Source organism: Mus pahari, chromosome 13 (assembly GCF_900095145.1).
Source record: "Mus pahari chromosome 13, PAHARI_EIJ_v1.1, whole genome shotgun sequence".
NCBI lineage: Eukaryota > Metazoa > Chordata > Mammalia > Rodentia > Muridae > Mus > Mus pahari.
The window spans coordinates 80,203,542-80,226,041 of NC_034602.1; the positions used below are offsets into that span (position 1 = coordinate 80,203,542).

Below are 22,500 nucleotides of genomic sequence, written 5' to 3' on the forward strand. Positions count from 1 at the left end.
GTGTAAATGTACCACAGTTTCTGTATCCATTCCTCTATTGAGGGACATCTGGGTTCTTTCCAGCTTCTGGCTATTATAAATAAAGCTGCTATGAACATATACACTGTGATTCTTGAGAGCCAGCAGAGAGCAGACAAGATGTTCAGAGCAAAGGCTGTGACTTGGCACAGTTCTATAGGCAGGGTGGCAGGAACAGTAGCAAGCAGTGCAGATTCCAAGCCAGCATGTCCTGTAGCTGGCCCTTCCGGTGATCAACATATTGTGGGGCCCTACACCTCTGCCCTCAGATTCTGGGTACATTTGGGAGAGGGCTTAAACTGAAATCTGCACCTGTAAAATGGAGAAAGCAAAAGTATTTAGTTTACAGAGTTCTTAGGAGGGATAGATATACTAAAATGGTGAAGCTTATGCACTTAAGAGCAGAAAAGTGTTAGTTACTATTGTTTGTACTATTGTTTCTTACTGTAATTATCATTGTTATTAAGAAGAAGGATGTCACTTCTGTAAAGATGAAGAGCCTACCAGAGTGAATGGAAATTCAGACATATTCTGTTCTGGGACTAAACCCTTCCCCCACCCCCCAGCACATTCACAGACAGACATTCTGAAAGAGAAAGAACTCAGGGCAAATTGTCCCTCTCTTCCTGATGACCTTGACTGCAGGAGCTGCTGCACACTCTGAAGTGGCCACCTGTTCCTTTCCATTTCTTCCTGACCTTATGAACCAGGAAGAAGGAAAGGAATCATGATAAGCCTGAAGAGCCGTTGAGAGAGTTGTTAGCAACATTTCTTAAATACAGCAGAAGTGTGTACATATATGCAGAAACTTGGTCAAGCCCTCACACATATTAACTAAACACTCTGTGTGGCTCACGTGTCAAACAAACAGTAGCTAAGCACTTATCTTTTCCTCATCCTCCGACACACCTTCATTGCCTGTTCTGCCTGCCGCGCTCTCGAACAATGCGTGTAAAAGCACTAATCAGGTTGATTCACGGGATGCTTAGATCCACCCTATCTGCCCCAGCACTTTCACTCTGGGTGCATTTGGCAAATATTTCCAGCAAAAGGCTCAAATGAAAGGCTCCTTTTGTATTTAATTGAGGTGGAGATTCCTCTACTAAGAAGATTCTAAAAGTGGGCACTTCTGGGCCAAGTGATAGAGGAGGTAGCAAGGACATGAGTAGAGCTCTTAGGTTTGAGACATCAATTCACACATCTGTGGTTTAAAGGCAACCGTGGGGAATGGGCACCCTTGAAATGTCAATTCCAGGACTGCCTCTGAGCACTGACAAACAGTAATGGCTGGCCAGCTCTGACCTGGGGCAGGTCCTTCTAAGAGTTTGCTATACGGCTGTAGCACTAGATGGTAGATCGATTCTTAGTCTAACCAGTTATTACTAAATTAACTCCCTTCCGGCCAACCCAGTCGGTCATTCATAGAGTGTTGTCATTAAGTAGTGTGGAGGGTGAAAGTCTAGGATGGTGGGGCAGAGATGGAGTCCTAGAGATAGGCCCTTGGATAAGACCTAGGCCAGAGGACTCCAAGATGAATAGGTGCAAAGCTTGTGTTCAAGAACTCTCAGTTCAGTGACTGGGGTCAAAACTTCTGGTTATCGTGTTTCTTGTCAATAACGCAATGAGTGGTTCCACACTGAAAGACAGTGCTAAGAACCCACTGTGGGCTTAGAGACTTCACCTGGTGCTCAAGGCATACAAAGGATGGGAGGAGATTCAAGACGGACGTGATTAGAAACTGCCGAGGGTAGCTCAAAAACACAGTCCAGCGTTAGAAAAAAAACCTGAGATGCAAAAACATCCAGACACCAAGTCAGGTATTCAAATCATGAGGGGAAACTTCTCAAGAAGCCTTGGTATCTAGTTATAAAGAAAAAATAAAGGGGGGGGGGTGGCAAACAAACAGGCCAAGAGGACAAGACCGTGGAACAGGCTATAAGAAACAACTGGCACAGTCATGATTAAAACGCACAGGGCAAGTGAAACAAGCCAGGGTTCAGATGTGAGCTCCATGATTTACCAACTGTAAAAATTTAATCAAGATCTCAACTGTTCTTGGCCTCGACTTCCTCATCTATAAAATGGGTGTTTGTGTGTGTGAGTCCATTCAGCTTGTAAAGAGAGTTGAATGAGAGATGTGACCTTCACGGTCAAGGGCTGGCCCAAAGTAACTGCCTACAAAGGATAGGAGCTGTGGTTACACGCGAGCCCATCTATTCTCATTCTGGGCCATTATGAAAGTCACAAACAGGGGACTCCGAGAAATCCCAGACTTTGGGGGTGGCAAGAAATTGAAGAGGCTTTGGTGTTTGGCTCTTCAAGAGCCCCTTGGTTAGGCAGAACACGTTGGCACCGTGCAATGTGCTGGCACAGGGGGATATCTTGAATCTTGGCTTCCACAAGATACTGATAAGTTTCTTCCAGTTCTCTTTTAAGGTCTGCCCATCCCAGAGCTTTATGGCATGAGTCACACCTGGTCTGAGAATAATGGGTCCTAAGGCGGAAGAACTAAAATGCCAGCAAACTTCCCCACAGCCCTTCCCAGAACAGCCCAGGAGGTCCTCTGCCTTCCCTGTAGGCAAAGCTGTCCCTGAAACACCACACCTTCAGCCTTTTTCTAATCCCTGCCCCATCTTGAAAACAAAACAAAACAAAAAAAAACAAAAAAAAAAAGCAAAAAAAAAGTGAGAACTGGAAGGGGAATTCCAGGTTAGTTTAAACAAAAGTCAGGGGGCACAGCATTTGTTTTCAGAAGCTGGAAACACAAAGGCTTTTGGTTGCCACAGAACACAGCGCATGCTTTCTGGCGCGAACACACAAATCCCGGCAGTAGGTGGGGCTTCTCAGGCCAGATCTGACTGGACCCTGAGGCCACAGCTGCTGAGGGGACGCTCAGAAAACAGGATCTTCTGGGCTCCAGCTGATAAAGATCTACTTCTAGAAGACTCCAGCTTCTGGGGTGGGAAGTGGGGGTGGGCAGGGCATTGTACTCCCTTTGAACAGCCGGTTGGTGACAGAAGAGTTCATGAGAAGGTCCCAAATTTCAGTTTCATAACAAGCTATGTTACCTCATACCCTTTGCCTCATACTGGTAGAAGCAATCCTCTAAAGAGCCATTTATCCAGCTTCCTCCAGAAGACTACCAGGTAAAATGTCACGTTTAACCTCCATCTCCGGCAATAAGGATGAGGTCACTTGTAGTCTTGGATAGGTGGCCTTGAAGACACCCATGAGGAGACTGGAACAGCTCCTGGAGTTGGACAGCCACCATGAGCCACTGTGACGTGGAGAAGGAGCAGGCCACTCTGTTGCTTGCTGTCTCCTCGTGGAAAAGCACAGCTCTTGAGTTGGCGAAACTGTCTGCTTTACTTTTAAAAGAGGTGGCATATAAATCAACTGGGGAAATGGCGGAGTTGGAGGACACCCAGCTCCTTAGAATTAGGCAAGAAACTCTGAAGAAGGTCAGGCCTACAACTTCCTATATTAAGTCCTCCGTAGGGTCAGGAGGTATGGGGAGAATCTTCAGGGGGGCCCACCTGCTTTCCTTTCCTTATGTTGGTGGGAGAGAATTAAATGAAGAGGTCAGTATTTAACTGCTCCTAGCTGCAATGACTGTGGTTTGTTGGGTTTTTTTTGTTTTTTGTTTTTTTTTTTTGAATCTTCAAATTGCCCCCTCAGCTTACCTTGTGGTTATAACCCTCCCTTTGAAAGTTCCTAGCTCTTAAGGAGCTTCGGTGAACTTTGAATTGTTCTAATTTAGCACAGTTTGGAGGCCAAGAAGCTAAGAGCTACCTTTCAAAATAGGAGTGGAGGCTTTTCATAAGAGGATCTGTCTGACCTCGGGCTTTCTCTACTTGACCAGATCTAGACGTTTCAGCAATCAGCACCACGATCTATCTAAGGGAAAGATAACTGTACTGTTAAATACACTCGTCTGGCTCGAAAGCCTTCTAGAAGTAAAGGAATAGATACACACACGGTCCTGGAATAGGCAAGCTCTGAAATGGTTGACTATGGCCAGTCTCCGTGGAAATAGCAAACTCTTCTCATTGTCTTCATGTTGGCAATGACCCTCGACCCTCTCCTGTAGTCAGGTGGATGCCTGGGGTTGCCTTTCATCTAAAGTTTTAGGGGAATTACTAAAGAGTTAAGAAAGAGCTTTGTCTTTCCTCTCTGAGCTTCTTTTTTTTTTGGTAGAAGGGATGAGAGAGAAAACGGCGCAAGCCGCGCATGGAAGCAGGGTGGAAATGAAAAGAGATGCCATATAACTTATAACTGATAACTCTTTAAGAAGGTGAGAAAGATCCCTGATAGGAAATGGCAGGATCGTGTATTTGGACAATTCTTCAGACTGGTGTGTGTGGCATCTCATTCACCTATATTACAATCGCGTGAGATGGGCAGAACACAGATAAATGAATAGCTTGTGGTTGCACAGCCAATCATGGGCATGCACACAGAGACACAGACGCACATGAACACATGCAGGAGCATACACACACACACACACACACACACACACACACACACGGATCTACATACTTCAGTCCAGATCACTCCGCTTTTTTCCAGACATTTGAGAACAGCTCCCACTCACTTGTCTAAGTAGTAAGTAGTGTACCTACATAGGAAACAGGTGAATTACACCAGAAGTCTTTTGAAATATTTGGGGACAAGAGTCCAGTTGATCCTTAATACTTCTAAGGTATAACAAAAGCAAAGTGTGTATACTCTATTAGTCCAAAACGCACATAGAAAGAGTGCTGGACCTCAAAGATATTTAGAGCGGGGTGGTTATTTTTATAGGGACACGTGCTTAAAGGGTTCATCTCTCTGCCTGTCTCTTTACCTTCCATTAATAATCACTTTAGGAACTAAATGTTAAGCTACAGCATAAAGCCTTTGTGTTACTTTATAAGCAGTAGTTTTCAACCTTTCTAACCCTGCAAACCTTTAACATAGTTCCTCACACTGTAGTGACCCCACCGCCCCCAGCTATAAAATTATTTTGCTGCTTATTCATAACTTATTTTGCAACTGTTATGAATCGCAATGTAAATATGTGATATGCAGATTATCTGATAGGAGACTCCAAGGGAGTCACAACCCACAGGTTGACATCACTACTTTGTAACAGTGTTGTTACAACAAGGACAACAAAAACAGTGCTCCCTGAACACTTGACCTTATTTTGCATACAACACTCGACTTAATTCTCTGTAATCCAAATGGACCATTTGAATGTGGAAGCTGCTCACACTTCTCAGAGAGGATATTTTTTCAATGCTTTTTCAAATGCTTTGATCGGATCATTGAAATTTGCACATCTCCTACCAAAGCGACCTCTTTGGAGTGGATACCGCTGATCCAGCTGTCTAGCTCCAGTTTCCTGAAAACTCAGGTGCCTTACTTCCTAGTGCCACTTGAGCAGGTCGCCTTTCTCCCAGTATTTCACCTGGAACTCGACAAAGCATGAAAAGAAAACCCTTGGAGATTTAAAAACCTTCCCCTACAGACAACGGTGCCAGTAACTGACCCCCGTCATTCATCAAAGGACAGTGAGGTATTACTGTGCACTGCCCTTTGCATTCTAGAGCATCCAGCAAGTCATGATAAATGCTAAAAGAAATTTTGTCCGTTTGTTGAACCTCACTTTGTATTTTTGTTTGAAGTTCAATAACAGAATTGAAACCCTGGGTTTTGTTTTCGTTCTGACTAGAATGGTGTGAGGTGAATCACGTTTTCCTCCTTCGGGGGAGACATGGGTAGGCATTGTGTATGTTCAACCCCCTGAGCTCGCCCTCATTGTCTTTTCTGGGCCTTTTTTCCTTCACAGGCAGCATCGCCGCCATCACTGTGACAGTCATTGCCGTGGTGTTGCTGGTGTTTGGAGGTGCAGCATACCTGAAGATCAGGTGAGTCACGCCTTCCCCTTTGAAAAGAACGGGATTCCATTTGTGAGGCTCCAGGCTAAAGGCTGTTTTGCCATAGGCTCATTCTGTGATGGGCATCCCATCCCTCAGGAATACTGGCAGGGAAGTAATGCGGCCAGTAAACCAATCCCACAGCAGTTAGGGGCAGAGAGTTTGAAGAAGAAAATGTTGAGTAGATGGCATGATGACATCATGGACCAAGGTTTACCTAGAGTCTGGAGACTGTGCAGACGTCCACCCTGAAATCACTCCATTGCTCTGGGAAAGCCCCACACCTCCTTTGGGAACTAGGGCTTCCTCATCTGGGGACTGGGGCAGAGGGCGGGATCAGCGGTCACTAAGTCCCGGTGTCCTGCACACTCATTCGATTGGCAATCCATCTATTCAAGGGGTGTTTATTAGTCTAATCAAATATACTCAAGATAAGAGGGAAATGTAGCACTTTCTAGAAAACTGAGCTCTGGTCCCCCATTATGTCTCTATATTGTTAGTTTTCAAAACACTTTTCTTCTGTAAAGTGGAGTTCAACATACAGAGTGGCTGGGTCAAGTTTGCACTCGTTAGCCAGAAAGTTACAGTATTCCTCAAACTCCGTCCTTGTTTCCCATCACTCTAAAATCCAGAAGTCCTCAACGCCACTTTACCCATGACGAGCGGCCTTCCAGCTGTAAATGGTGGATGGCCTGTGGCAGTCTCACTCACCAGCCAGCAGAGTGCAGTAATGCAGGACAAGAGGACATGTTCTGAGCATGTTCATGTGATGAGCATGGCCTCCTTGACTCAAGTACATTGTCTTATAACAGCTGGTACCATCTCTTTGGGAATTCCTTCAACCCCATCACTCCACCCCTCGAAACCCCCCTTGGGGTTCCCCTTTGTGTTTGAATTACATTTTAGCTCCACTGGCTGGCCTGGAAGTCCTTCAGACCTGGCCCTTGCCCTCCCTATAGTACCCAGCGCATCTTGGTCGCCCTCCACTCCTGAGGTCCAGACTCAGGCTCCTCTTCAGTTCTCAGGGCAAGCCACTCCTGCTCTCCCAGACCCTTGGTCTTCCATGCCCCCCCAACCCCCACTGTTCTTGTGCCCTGGCTATGAACGCACATCTCTTTCTTAAAGAGATTTCCTTTCCTTAGTTTGGGGTCCTGTCATTTATCCTTTCTGTTCCTTCATTACTTCACCCCCAATGCTGTCAATGTTTATTATATGTCTCATATAGTTATTTACTCTCTTTCTCACAAATATTCGAGCTTCATGGATTAGATCTCATGTGTAAGCGCAATAGACACAAAGGTGGTACTTCATATAGTAAGGGAAAAAGATAAGATTACACTGTCAAATGGCACTGTGTGCATGCACACACACATACACACCATACACCAAATCATACATATACATACACATGCAACAAATACACACGTCATACCCACACACTATATACACACCATATACATACAAACATACATATCAGACACAGACACAGATACCAGACACAGACATCACACACAAACACTGTATACATATACACCATGCACACATACACACACATACACCAGTCACACACAGAGCAGACACACACACACACACACACACACACTCACTCCTGTTTTAGTTCTTTTTACCACAGCTGTGTTCCTCACAGAGCATCCACTTCCCCAGCCTCCTCCCCTGAGTTTGCTCTCTATAGTGAACGAATCCACTCAGCAACCCGTTCAGCTCCTGTGGTCACCCCAGCCCAGCCCCCATCCAAGCATGTGCCCCTCCCCCTTTCCTTATATTACCCCCTTTGCTAGCATGTGAAGTCAAATCAGTCTAATAGCATCAAGAATGAGCGGCATGTCACATCACCTCCATCTACCAGGTACAAAGGACAAATTTCAAGGAAAAAAAAAAATGAAAATGTGCCAAGAGCAGGCCCTCTGCCATCATTGGCAAAATGGTAGGCACACACACACACACACACACACACACACACACACACACACTCTTACTGAGCACCAGCCCTATGTGGCAGACATCTCTCTAACCAATGGATGAAGACACTTGAATGAGGTATCAGAGGCCTGCCATCACGGAATGTACCACACTTAGATAATTAGCAGGCCATCACTGTTTGCTCTGTGTGCCTATGAAAAATGTACAAAATGTTAAATTAAAACCCTATGCTCCCCAGCTCAAATGCCAGGTAAATTCAGGGCTACAATTAAATGAGTTTCTGCTTCCCTCTCCCACGTCTCTCCTTTTTCAAATGAAGATGCTCCACGGTGGTGTGAGCAGAAGGTTGCTACTTTCCACTAATCTACCCAGATTTGGCACTGTAAACACAGCCATTAGGAACTCCTTACGGAAAGCCCCTTTCTACTTCTCCATTACATTTTGGGGGGAGAAATGGCAATATAAGGAGGTTAATTGTTTTCATGAGTTTTAGACCACGCTAAGTCCCTTCAAATGTTACTTTGCCAGATTCTTGAGAAATGCTTCTCATTAATCCTCCATCAAACACATAGACAGCTCCATTGATGTCTACCTCCCCTCCCCCTTTGTGAGTGTGTATGTATGTGTGTGTGTCCGTGTGTGTGTGCGTGCGTGCACAAAGTGAACTCGAACTTGCGTGTGTAACACCAGGCGTGTTCTACTTCTCTCATCTCGTATTTCTAAGAACAAATACCACACAACCGTTCTTTTATCAGATGAACTCTTATCACTTGGCCACTTACTGAGTCCCAGGTCACAAGGGAGCTGTTAGCTCATGGCCTAGATCCACAGGCTAGAGGCCTAGCAGAGCCAGTGTCCCTGTGAGTGCAAGGCCACTTACTCTCACCTCCCAAACACAGCGCCCCTTGCAAGCTCTGCTGACAGGGTTTGATGCCTTTCCCAAGCCATTGATGAACTCATTGGCCATCTGCCTGCACACTCTGCTCTCCAGTGGCCTATGACTTCAAGCTTTGTCACAGAGTCTGCTGTATCTTTTAATAAGCTGAGCCATCAAAGGATGTGGCTTATACAGCTGAACTGCCCTGAGTGTCTTCGAGCTCTCCGGTTGTGGGCCCACCTTGGCCAGCAGCAGTTTCACATGAAAGGGGGAGACAGGAGCTCTGCCTTCAAGTTCAAGACCACACTAGTCTTTTTTTGCTGTCGCTGTCAAGTTTCATTTAAGGTTGAGGTGATGAATATAGAATGTCCAAGGAGACCACAGCATGGCAGTAAGCACAGGACCTATGGGCAAGTGTCTCAGTCTACACTGCCTCCTTCTGTAAAATGGGACTATAACAAAACACTTAACTCCAGAGTGTGGTAAGGATTAAATTAGGATAGCCACACATGTTCAGTGGGGAGGCTGAGGGGCGCCACTAAATGAAGTTGCTTGCTGTGGCATCCGTTGGTTTCAGAACTGTGCATGTCACGTAATGTGATACATGGCAGGCTCTAATATGAAGCTAGAAGAACAACTATGTCCTTGGCATCCACTTGGTGGACACACATACAAACGCATAGGAGAAAGAGAAGAGGGGAAGGGACGAAGAGGATGGGGCAGGAGTGTCACCCTGTGTTGTGTGGCAGTTTTCATGTGATGCTGTTTATAAATGAGATTGCATTCGTGTTAGACATTCATAAGCAGAAACAGTCTCCGGCAATCTCTGCTCCAAGGCTCATTTGCAAATTTAACGGGAAGCAAGCCCTCCCTACCTCTTGCGAAAGGGAAAGGGTGTCTTTAATTAGTGATGATTGAAGTGCGGGACGTAAGTCAGTTCTGTTTTGTTTAAATTGCTCAAATCTGCTCAGGTAGGAGATAATCTCCCCACACAAGAGCTTTTATCTGCGGAAGTGGATGAAGCTGTGACTAGGTAGCCCTTCACAAAAATAAATGTGAACTTGATTTTTCAGCACAGCAGGGCCTGGCTCTTCAGACGCCTTTGTTAGATGTTCTCTGTCTTGCTTTGTGTCTCCCAGTGTCTGCAGATGGCTTCTGCTTGTTGGGTTTAATGACTAGCCCTGGCCAGCTGTGACAGTCGGGATCTTTTAGAATTTGTTGTCCATATGCTGAGTATTTTCAGATTAGCCTTTGGAAATTTGGGGGGGGGGGCTAGTTTACTTGATCCTCACCTCCGTGGCTCTCTGGGCTCTGCTGTATAAAATTGCCATTTGGGGAGCATATTACAGACAATTTCCAGAGCTCCTGATCCTGAGTCTGATTCTGAAGGTCTGCACGGGGCCCTTACATCTACATTCTTAGCTAGACCACCAAGGATACTAGAGCTGAGGGTCCAAGAACCATATTTTAAATCATTCTGCTTTGTAAGAGTTGCTTTGCTGTGGAGGTCCCCCAGACATACGGCCCTGTCTCTCCATGCTTCTGTGACTTTGGACAAACCAGGAGGTGCTTGATTCATCCCTTGTGATGACTCCAAAGCGGCCCCCTCCTGGAGCCTCCAAGCCTCCCTCCCCATACCGAGTTCCTCGATGCACCTCCCTGTTCTGTTCCGTATGCTTTCCAGAAAGTAGCCATGTGTCCCAGCCTCTTCCACCAGAGCCCTATAAAACCTCTGCTCTGGCCATAGCTGACACGCCATAGTTCCATTGGGACATTTCTTGGGTGAAACAATGATCTGGGTGAGAAAGTTGGAGTGTGACGGCAATATTTATTTCAAATGAGGAAGAACTAAGAGTGAGGAAGTGGGAGCCACTCGTGTCTGCTGAGCCACAAGACTCTGGTCACTCTTCACGCTGGATCTGTTGACAGAGGTGGAGGCCTCCAGCCCTCTTCTGTGGCAATGGTCAGACGGCCCATTGCCTCAGATGGCTTCTCACAGATAACTAACTTTAAAACTAGAAAGAACAAATGCGAAAGTGTGAAGGTGGTTGATTGCTGAAAGATATATTTGAAAATACTAACTTGGAAAAAATGGGCTGTGAGAGATATTAAAAACAATGTTAGCTTGGGAATGTGCCCATCATTGGGACATTGGTAGAAAGAGGCAGGACTGTTAAAACCTGACTGAGCTGTGATCATCAGCCACCAACTTGCTATCATGACTGCTGTTGAGTAATCCTGGTCCCCATGGCCTTGATTTTCACAGCTTTAAGACCATGATGCAAAGTGTTAATGCCCTAACTTGGGCAGACAGTTATGCAAGCACTGACCTTAAATGACATTGTATGTTGGACTGATGGAATCCACTGTCACTATTGCCTGCAGCCTTTCTGTGGATTGAAACATCCAACATGAAAAGTTGATTTTATTCTTAATAGGGACCTGGCAAATGCCACACAGATTTCCTGTCTCTAAGACCTTTGCCCTCATTGCCACCTCTGACTTTAGAATGTGTTCCAGACGATCCATGGGGCTCATCCCCCATCCCTCAGGAGTCCGCTAAGCGATGCCTTCATGAGACCTTCTCTGGGCACTGTTCAGAATTGAAGTCCTCACCTCCCACTGGGAATTCTTCACACCTTTCTTTGATTTCCCCCACGTCACTTACTACCACCTACCTTGTAGCGTGGCTATTGTGCCTGTATCCCAGAATATGAGGTCCCTAAGGACCGGCATCTGAGTGTATTTCAGTAGGTCACAGTGTCCCCTGGTTTCCAAAACAGGGTCCCTTAGACTAAGTTTTCAGTGAAGGGAGCTAGGCAAAGATGAAACAATTAGCAACAGGGAGCCACTGGTAGAAACAGAAAGAAGACAGAGGGACAGTCTCCTGGACATCTTTGCTAATGGAAGATAGGAGTCTGATGCTTAATTACTAATGGCTAATGACTGCAGCATTCTCCCCTGGACTAAGTCCGGTCTTAATATCTGTGTTTCCTTCCTGCTCAGCTGTGATAAGCACTAATGATTGAAAAGTGAGGTCTCCCCTGGCAGAGGAGAGGACTGGGGTGAATTCATCAACCTAGGTGGAGGCTTTGCCAAGAGCTGGGCTGTATCCATGGACAAATATCAGGTGTTCTCTAAAGTCTGTTTAAACACAAAGAAAACGTGATGCTCTACTTATCTACAAGAACAATTAGGTACTGATAAAAAGATGAGAGGATAAAATAAGAGACTACTCCTTATTTCCCTCTCAGATTCTGTGTTTGGCTAGGGACACCGTACAGTACAGGAAGCATAAGGTGCCATTGAGCGGGGCACTGTGGGCACTGAGCTAAGTGCCGGAAAACCACAGTGTAGCACAGGGTCCGGCCATCATTCTTCTCCTTCCCCTCTTTAAGTCAAGAGAAGCCTTTGACCTCTGGCTTTCTTTACTGAGGTTTTTTTTTTTTTTTTTCATTTTACAGTTGCCTCAAACCGTAAGAACCCTTTCTAATATTGACCAACCTTAACATCTGCTATTTATATGCTACTAGACATAAACAGTCACCTTCAAATATTTACACTATAACCACGGCATCAGAGTCAACACATTAAGCATGCAGATATTTAGAGAGAAAGTATGATATAGTCTGTCCCTAAGAAGTTCATTTAAGGGGAGACAATTTGCAGCAAATGGAAAACATTGGGATGTAAGGCAGGTAGCCATGCATATTGAGAAATCACATGAGCAAGATGGCATCACTCATACCAACTGCTCTTCAGGTTGAGACTAAATAAATCAGTGCTGACAGAGGCAAGACGTGGTTTTATTATTGAGTCTCCCATTAAATACATTGACAAACCATCTAAGTTCCTTTATGCCTACTTTCCTAATGTTTGGAGTAGGAGGAAGTTTTCATTGTTACTTCTTAGACTCTGCTTACATGGCCCATCTGAAAACTTCCCCGTGTCCAATCACCTCATGCCATGGTTTAAGAAGCTTTGGCCCAGACAGACCAAAAGGTTCAAATGCTCCCTAACTTGTCTCCTCGTGTCCCATACCCACAACTGTGTTCCTTCCCTCCATCCACAACAGCATCAGATTTACCCAAGTCTGCCTCAAACCCCAGCATACCCAGTTCGTGTTTCGGCCCCTGAATTTATTCAGAGTCAACCCTGCAGGTTCAAAGCATTTCCTATTTTTCTCCCTTTATTTCCCCTCATTTTGGCTGATCCACCCCCCTTACATCCCTTTCCTCACTTAGTGGCGTACACTGTTCAAATGTAAAGACAAAGAAAAATGGAAGCCAAGGCCAGTGCTTTTCTTCGTGTTTGTGCAGCGGATGGTACTATTAGTACAGCAAACTCAGGTGTAGCCTTGTCCCAAGTGCCTAAAATAACCACAGACTTCAAGGCTTGCTGACCAAAGGAGTTTTAACCCTTTGACCTCACTCTGCCTGTAAAGATATTTTATAAGATTCAAATAACAGCAATATCAGAAACTGGATTTATTACTATGCCTGAATCATAGTTTCAGTAGTTCAATTTTACCGTTTGCAGATTTAGCATGGGCTTGTATAAGTTTCATTATAATAAAAAGTTACAAAGCAGTTTTGGCCAATATTTACTGTGTGCCAAGCCTTTAAAATGCATTACCTCATTGAGCCCTTCTAACAACTTTAATGCATTTTTTAACTCACCATTTTGTAAATGAAGGAACAAAGGGGTCAAGAAACCTACTCAAGACACACATCTATTGACCAAACTGGCAGCTTATGAGAATAAAATTATAAGAAAGAGATTAAAATGCCATAAGAAGTTAAATTAACTTCAAATGTGAAGCAGAGGATCCCCATCAATGAAGGCATGGGGCTATTGTGGACTGCTTGCCAATTTACAGCAGTAACGATGAGCTGGAAGAGAGGATGCAGCCCAGTGTAAGAAGCCTGGGATGTGATCTTCTCACACAGCACCTCCCCCTTCTCAGCCATCCTATTCAGGTCTGGTTAGGACTGGAGGCTTTGAAGTAAACGGAGAGTTGGCCGAGTGCAGCTCATGATCTTCACCTACCGAAATGACCTCTGCTCTTACTGTATATAAACAAGCAATAGTGTGTCTGGGTTGTTCCTTATGCTCTCTCTTTCCCTCCACCCACACACATACATACACACACACATGCACACGCACACACACACACACACACACACACACATATACACACATTTGCACACACATACACACACATATACATACATTCACACACATACACACACATATACACACACACATGCACACACATGCACACACACATGCACACACATATGCACACACACATATACACACATATGCACACACACACACACACATATACACACATTTGCACACAAACATATACACACATTCACACACATACACACACATATACATACACACAAACATACACATACACACACATATACACAAAATACACATAAACACACTCACACACGTATACACACATATACATACACCTATGCACACATATATATGCACACACACATGCACACACATACATACATATTGTGAGATGGTAGTGTAAACCAATTATTTTGTGGAACATTTTCAAGTTGTCAAGAATATAGACAGGAACCACTGAGTTAGCTTGCAGGAGCTATGTCAGAACTCTGAAACAGGTACAGCACAGGCCTGGTTCTTGCTAAATGCCGTCCATCTCTTTGCCAATCCCTGGCTGATGTCAGTAAGCTACAGGGGGGCAAGTGTCTCAGAAACCGACCGAAGTGGAGCAGATGCTTTCCGGGGCCCTTGGGTTGTGTTTCTGTCTTGCTTAATATCTGGCTGTGAGAAGAATACATGGAGTGGGGATGTCCAGGACAGCATTTAGCATCCATGATTTCTAGTCCAGTCTCAGCCCCCTGGATCTAGATTCAGCTATTATACCTCAGGTTTCCAGAGTCTAATTGGCACCTTAGCCCAGGAAGAGTGCAGTCTAAAAAGGTTCTAGTGGGCACTGGCACTGGGAGGCTATGACACAGGTAAGAATTCATATACTAGCATGGACCTCAGGGTCACCGCATACTTGTTTATGGCGTTCTTCCAATTCTGTCATTCTCTTTAGTCATCAAATGACCATGTCATTCTCAGGGAATCTCCCACTTTTATGAACAGATTGACTTCTGTGAGAACTCAAGACGTGTCTTTTTCGATCACTGTGTCTTCCACAGATGATTCTGAATGACTTACTGCATGTGTCTTCTAAAAGCTAGAAATAGAACCATGAATAAACATAACAGGTGAATCATCTCTGCCCTCATGAGACTTATAGTCTGGTTGAAGAGGAGAAGTAATTACAAAACAATTATATAAAGCATGTAGTGTTTTTTGGAAGACGCATGAGTGAGGAAGGAGTGAGTGCAAAGGCCCTGAGGTGAGAGTGCTACTCGTGGGAGACAGAAAGAGCAGTACACTTGGAGCTGAGGAAGCAAGGGTCTTTGGTAGCAATTAATTTTTCTCAGAAAAGTAGATGCTCCTGAGCCTTTATGACTTCATGAACCGTTGTAAGGACTTTGGCTTACATGGACAGCCGTTCAGAGATATTAAAGAAAGAAATGAGGGCAATCTGACTTCAGTTAAGTGTCGTAGAGCCTCTTGGGACACCCAGCATAGCCTGGTTAGACCATGTTACTATTGAACTCGGGGCTAACCAGACCCAGGGGAATCCAGTTTTAGATGGAGGTGAGGATCTGACACACAGCTCAGTTGGATAGTTTGGGTCACGTCAATCAAGCTTCCCAAATCCCATTTCCCTCATCAGAGAAACACTTCTTTCTCTCAGCCTTGATTCTGAGGACCTACTAAATCACTAATAGAGACGGAGTTTACAAATGACAGCAAAGCCCCGCCATCTGTACTAACCGCAATAGTGGCTGTGGCTGTGTAGATGTTACTTCACAGAAAATTAGCCTCAGGATCTACATCAAGACCCTGGGACCCAAGTTCCCATTCCCTTTCTTACTGGGCAGCTGTGGAAATGGACCCTTCACCCACTCCCGCACTCCAGAGGAAAGAGAGACACAGGAATCTCAAGAGAAAGGGACAGGCAAGCCCCTAGGCAGAAGCTGGTGGGTATCTAGGGCTGATGTGGTCCAGGGTTATCATGCTCGGTTGGTGCTATCTCTCCATCCCAGGAACCTGTGAGCCTCCTGGGTTCTGGCTCAGATTTGCATATCCTCTAGTAACCCCACCTTTCTCTTCCCACTCAGGCACTCCTCCTATGGAAGGCTGCTGGATGACCATGACTACGGGTCCTGGGGAAACTACAACAATCCTCTCTACGATGACTCTTAACAAAGGAAGGTGGCTGAGGACAAGGAGTAATGGTCCTTTATTTATAAGTGCTTATCCAGTAGAATAATAACAAGTACCTGATGTACACTGAACGACAATCGCGAGCCCTCTTTTGTTGGTATGGTTGTTTTTGTTTTTTCCCCTCCCCTTCTCTGGCTGCTACTACAGAATGTCTCTCTTCTGGTACAAAAGAACCATTTCGGAAAGGCCATTGGTGGAGGCCGGTTTACAGCTGATAAGGGCCATCTTTGCCCTGACCAAGCCAGATACCACGAGGTGGCAGCTGCAGAGTCCCCATCACAGAAGCCACTTTGGAAAGGACTGAAGAAAGGGGCTGGGAGTTGCTTGGTGAGGGATTTAATTTTAGGGGAATCTTTTGGTTTGGATTATTTCTTAATGTTCTCTACAGGAAATGACATTAAATATCAATGAGGAGAAAGGAACGCATCCCGGGAGACTGCCACCCTGTGTGGAAGGTGCAGGGGCTTGTTGATTCCTTTTCAATCCTTGTTTGCCTGGTTGTGTCTGACAGGATGCCTACTTAGTCCTATAAGCAGATAGACCATTCTGAGCTGCCTATTTGATGAGAGATAAAAGAGGCTGTGCCCAGGAGGAGAGCAGCAGGCAAGGGCAAAGTGGCACAGCAGGCTATCAATCAGCAGGCTCTCAACCTGCTCTCCCCATCTAGGCCACCTGAAGGCAGCAGGGATTCCCAACCCCATAGCTTTCAAGAAAGCTTCCTCACCACAAGCGAAGCTGGGAGGTGAGCTTGCAGAGCAGACAGGGAGAGACATGTGGAGTCTAAGGGATGGGGGGGGGGAGAAGGAAAGACAGAAGCTTACATGCACCACCCACCCTCCTGACGCAAGCAGGAGCCAGCTCTCCATGGTCGTGGGAGACATCTCAAGCTTGGAGGGACCCATAGAACTCTCACTCCACACGCATAAAGCAGCAACTGCTTCATGGCCTTGTTGTCTGTATTGGGTGATGGCTGACTGGATGCTATTCCAAGAAAACAAAACAAAAAACAAAAAAAGTTAAGAGGCAAGACGCTATCTGCAGCTGTTCATCCAAAGCACTGGCTACTGTAGGATGGAGACATCAAGAACTACCTGTGTGTTCTCCCTCATTCTTCCTTTCAATAAGTAAATATTGATCTCCAGGTGTGCAGTCTCAAATCCAGGACAACAAATTTTGAGAAGCGATCATTCTTCTTTGCCAATATCTGCTTCTTTCACTTCTGACTCACCAGAAAGTGATTGCGTATCTCTCACCCCTCCCACCCCCTACCCCCACCTGGGATGTCTAGTATCAATTTTTTATTGTTACTTTGTTAGTTGGAAGCGCTAAACACCCTACCTGGCTCAGGACAACCTTCCTACCCAAAGAATTTCGTAGCTGGAAATATCAAAGGTTGAGATTGAGACCATTCACTGCAATGCCCTTGTGACATGTGTGTATGTGGGGCGGGGGGAAACAACCCACTCCAGCATCAGGAAGACACTTTCATTTCTAACAAAGTGAAACATCAATTTCTTTCCCCCCAAGTGTTTAGTTTGCTGCCTGATAGGTTGACTTCTGGTGTACGCTGTTGTTAGCTCATATATGTCTATGTTTCTAGAGAGCTTTATTACAGAGCTGTGCCACTGTTATTTTGTAACAGCTGATAATGGCTCCTAGCATCTTAAGTCCTGATTTCATGGAGGAGAAAGTATGTATCTCAAACTATGTTGAATTCTCCTATGTGAACATCAAACTATCCATTTTAATTCCTCAGATAGATCTTGCTTCCCACCCACCCCCACCCCTGACTCTGTTAAAGAAAAACACTCTCATATTGATATCTTGAACCCCTCTGGTGTAGAGTCCACAAACAGGGGTACTTCCCACAACCTACCACCCCAGGCTTTGAAGTAAGCCTTTCCTAAATCTTAGAAGTGCCAAAAGGAAAGATCAGTCCTTAAAGGGAACCCTGTAAGCAGAGTGGGCAACAAGGAATGGGTTTGCAGAAATTAAGATATCCCTGAATATGAAACACCCAACAAACTACAGACAGACGGGCAGACAGACAGACAGGCAGGCACACACACACACACACACACACACACACACACACCTTGCAAGGGTGTGCCCTCTGGCCACACTTGGCCTGAACAACTGTCCTTCCTTCTTACCCTGACCCCTTCACAGGTTTCTGGTTAGGCAAAGAACGAACCAGTACACAACAGGATTCTGCATGTCATTGTCCTCTGCCCGCCAAAAGCATTTTTGACACATGACACAAAGCTCTCTATAAAATACATTGGGGGAAGTATCCTTCAGATCTGCCTTCTCAGGTAAGATAAATCCTAGGCCAGAGGAACCGGCTTCTTCCCTTACCTGTTAGAAACCAGAGATACAGCAAGAATAGTTTTACACCAAAGGATGCCACCGTGTATGAGCATGTGGTTGCCAGTGCTCGGATTAGCTTCTAATTGCTTTCATCAAAACACAGAGCAGTCATACACAACAAGGTGACTGGCAGTGGTCCCTCAAAGCTCAAGAATGACCCTGGCGTGTTTGTTACTATAAAGTGTGTGAGTGTGAGAATGGACTTTGCCAAATACATTTTCCTGCTTTTGAATTGGCCAAAAGGTTTCAGCATATTTATTCTACAAACATTGCTTCTCTCTCTCTCTCTCTCTCTCTCTCTCTCTCTCTCTCTCTCTCTCTCTCTCTCTCTCTCTCTCTCTCTCTCTCTCTCTCTCTCTCTCTCGCACACACACACACACACACACACACACACACCTCTGAAATATATGCCAATAACTGATGTCCTTTACCTCAGGGAAAGTTAGTTCAAGTCTACACAAGGGAAATTAGTGGTCCCCCTAAGTAGATCCAAACAATCGTGCCCCATCGTGGATCAGACTGGCCAGAGTGCTTTGGAGAGAAAGACAGAGCAAAAAGAGAAGTGGAGCCTCCTCTCCATGGACTGTAAATGATCAAAGAATGGTAGGCAACTATGCGTTCTTTTCCCATGGCCCTGATGGGCCCCTATCTTCCCTGCACAGCTGTGTCTTTGTTTATAAAATGGGGGTGATGCTTTCATAGCGGCTTTACCCCTTCCTACCGCACAGATGTGTTGTAAGGATTAATGAAATTGTGTATACAGTGTTTCAGTTTCTGGAGATGAACTATTTATGGACATTTCAAGTATTATACAGATATATAAGTGATCTCAGTTTCTTACTGTTATACTGGTATGCTGTTTTTACTTACTCTGTAAAACTATAGTTAATGTCACGGCCACCTCAGATGGCTATCAGAGCTCTGAACTTCCCTCCCTCGCACCTGACTGATGCTGAGTTAGCTGTTTCTGGGACCACAGAGGATGTCTCCCCTCCAGCTGAAAAGGTGGTCCAGGACACAGGTCTCACAGACCTTCATTGGGATCCAGGTTAGCATGCCACACCTGGATGCCTCAGCACTTCCGGAAGAAGGCCTCTGACTTTCACACCCCGAGGTCTCAGAGGAGTCGATTATGGTCTGATGTCATCTGTTTGCCCTTCGTCTTGCTTGCAAGGGTGCATGGTTCGATCCTATGCATCTTGAAAATGAATTTTGTGATTGGTCCAGATGCTAATTTGCACGTCAATTCACCTTCTTTGCCTTTAACCTTCTTTGGAGGGCAAATGGATGTACCATTTCAACTTTGATCTCGGAAGCATTAGTTTGTATTGACTTATTGCCACGTTGCTCTCTCTTGGAGTGAAGTTATCTGACACCGTTTAAAGATTAGAAGGTGTGCAATTTCTTTGATATTTGATGACATCATATCTACATTTGTTGTAAGACATATTGCATACCAATTATAACTCTGCCAATTAAAGTGGTTAAAAGCTTGTGTCTAGCTGTGGTGATTCACATTTTGATGGTCTATTACCCAGGCCACTGGGTTTGTTTTTATTGGTCATATTAAGTAGCTCTGACTTGTTCTTAAAGAGATTGTATCCCTCCCCCCACCCCATCAATAAATAATAATTCCTGTAGCGCGGGAAGGTCGCTCTGATCTTGAAACAGGCTGGGAAGCTGCCGGTGTTGAACGAACCTTCTGAGCAGTGATTTCACTCACAAATATTCTGTGTGCCTCATCCAGGGGAGGTGCGAGCAAACATTTTGATTCAATGAGCGAGACGGTAAGCATAATCAAGTCACATTAAAACACATTGGCGCTAGCGGTACATGTGGTGTTTGCTCCACTCCATTTCCAAAAAATTAAATTCAGCATATTCATCCTTATCTGACAGCTAATTAGCAGGCAATTTCAGCCATCCAAAGTATAATTTCAACCCCGAGAAGCTAACCAAATATTATTTTGATTTTGAAGAAAATAGCCACGGCAAATCCAATGCAGTCTGCTCCATGGGGAGGGGGAAACCAGCTGCAAACTGGGGGTTGGGAAAGTTTTATTTCCTTTTTTTTTTAAACCTTGAGACAGACCCTAATAGAGTCCTGGCAGGCCTTGAACTTACCATGTAGCCCAAGCTGGCCTTGAGCTACTGATCCTCTCTCACCATTTCAGAAGTGTTAGCATGATAGGCAAACACCACAAAGACCACCTAGGCATTACTGAGTAGATGATGAATGTCTACTAAGTCTGGGTTGGTTCGTTTAGTTGACTGGCTACCAGTAACACAACATCAAAGACTTGCTAGGGGTTCTTAAGGAATGGATTCCAAACATGGAACAGGCCTCATGCTTGTTCTGAGTGAGGTCATCTGAATATGCATCCCTCGAAGGCTGTGCATTGAGGGCCTGGTCTCCTGCCTGTGGCACTACTGGGGGTGATTTGGAGATCTTTGTGAAGTGGGGGTCCAGTAGAAAGAAATTAGGTGACTGATTTGGGGGACCCTCCTCTGTCTTTGGGTTTCCCCTGCTTACCACTCTCATAACTGTCCCATGAGAGACTGGACCACGGGCTGACACCTCTGCAAACGTAAACCAAGGCAAAGCTCTTCTCCTGAGCAGCTGTTTCACTCTGACAGGCAACGGACCAATGAGTCCGTGACCTCTTGAAGACCTATCTTGGGCACAAAAGCAAGAGAAGATTCCATTTGATGTTTCTCAGGCTGAAGAGATGCCTTTCTAGAGGACTTCAGTTCAGTTCCCAGCACCCTTGATGAGTAGCCCACAATTGCCTATAACTCCGGCTACAGGTCACCTGATACTTCCTCTGGTTTCTTTGGCCAACTGCACTCATGTGCGCGCGCATACACACACATACACATTTTTTAAAGATAGCCATTTCAAAACAGTGAAAAGTAAAAAAGATAACCATTTCACAAAATTTATGATCATAAGATAAAACAAATACATAAATAAAATAAATAAATAGTTGAGCTATTTAAATTTTTTAAAGGCTTTCCTGAACGGAGGGGGTAAGAAAGTACTTTAAATTTAATAGTAATCAAAAGCTAGGGCGAGGGAGCTGGCTCAGTCAGCAAAGTACTTGCTATGTAAACATGAGAACCTGAACTTGGTTCCCAGCACCCGCGTAAAAGCCGTGCATGGCGGTGATGTCTGTAACGCTGGAGCTGGAGGTCAGGGACGGGGGATCCTGAAGGTATGCTGGATAGCCAGTCTGGCAAAAATGGTTCATAGAGAGACAGAGGATGGGGGGAAGGGGGAAAGGAGGAGGGGAGAGGAGGAAGAGGGGGAAGGAGGGAGAGAAGGGGAGAAGGGAGGGAGGGAGAGAGAGAGAGAGAGAGAGAGAGAGAGAGAGAGAGAGAGAGAGACCTTGTCTCCAAAAGTAAGACGAAGAGTGATAGAAAGAAATACCTGACAGTAACCTGACTTCCTCCTGCATTTAACCACACGTGAGCACACGCAGCTACACCCGGATACTAGACATTAACACACAAAGAATGTGTAGCATTAACACACTCTTAAGTTCTGATGTCCAAATCAATATCTTTCCTTATGTGACAATTTGTCGACATTAAATCATGATCTTTTCAAGTATTTAGTATCCAATCCAAAACAGTTCACACACAATTGGATAGTTAACGTTTGAGTTTTGTGAGAGAGCACTGAATCAAAAAAAAAAAAAAAAAAAAAAAAAAAAAATCACTGTTCCAAGGCACTGGTCTTGTCAAAGGAAAGCTGCAAGAGGTGACATCGCACCCTTAAAGGATCTCATCCTCGGCCAGGGCAGAGCCAGCTCCATTCACTTCACCAGAACAGCACACTGCACGATAGCAACATCAGTTTGCATCAACACATGCAGTCCGTTTCTATGTGAACCAATAAGCTGAGTGGTTACAATACACTGGGTAGCTCAGATACTGACAGGGCTCGTCTGTGTTAGCCTTCGAGGTCATACTCCCGTCCTCATGCAGATTCTAAGATGTGAAGCTTATTCATCAGTACCCTAAA

General features: G+C 45.1%; 1 protein-coding gene across 1 annotated transcript in view; it reads left to right on the forward strand.

Annotated features, from left to right (window-relative positions):
• The window catches only part of Parm1 (prostate androgen-regulated mucin-like protein 1), a 107,629-nt gene extending 88,829 nt beyond the window's left edge, over nucleotides 1-18,800 (forward strand). The window contains exons 3-4 of the mRNA XM_021211014.2: nucleotides 5,855-5,933; nucleotides 15,999-18,800. Of these exons, the coding sequence (XP_021066673.1) occupies nucleotides 5,855-5,933; nucleotides 15,999-16,083 (164 nt within the window). The 3' untranslated portion in view covers nucleotides 16,084-18,800. The remainder of the gene's footprint in view (nucleotides 1-5,854; nucleotides 5,934-15,998) is intronic.
• The last annotated feature ends 3,700 nt before the right edge of the window (nucleotides 18,801-22,500 follow it).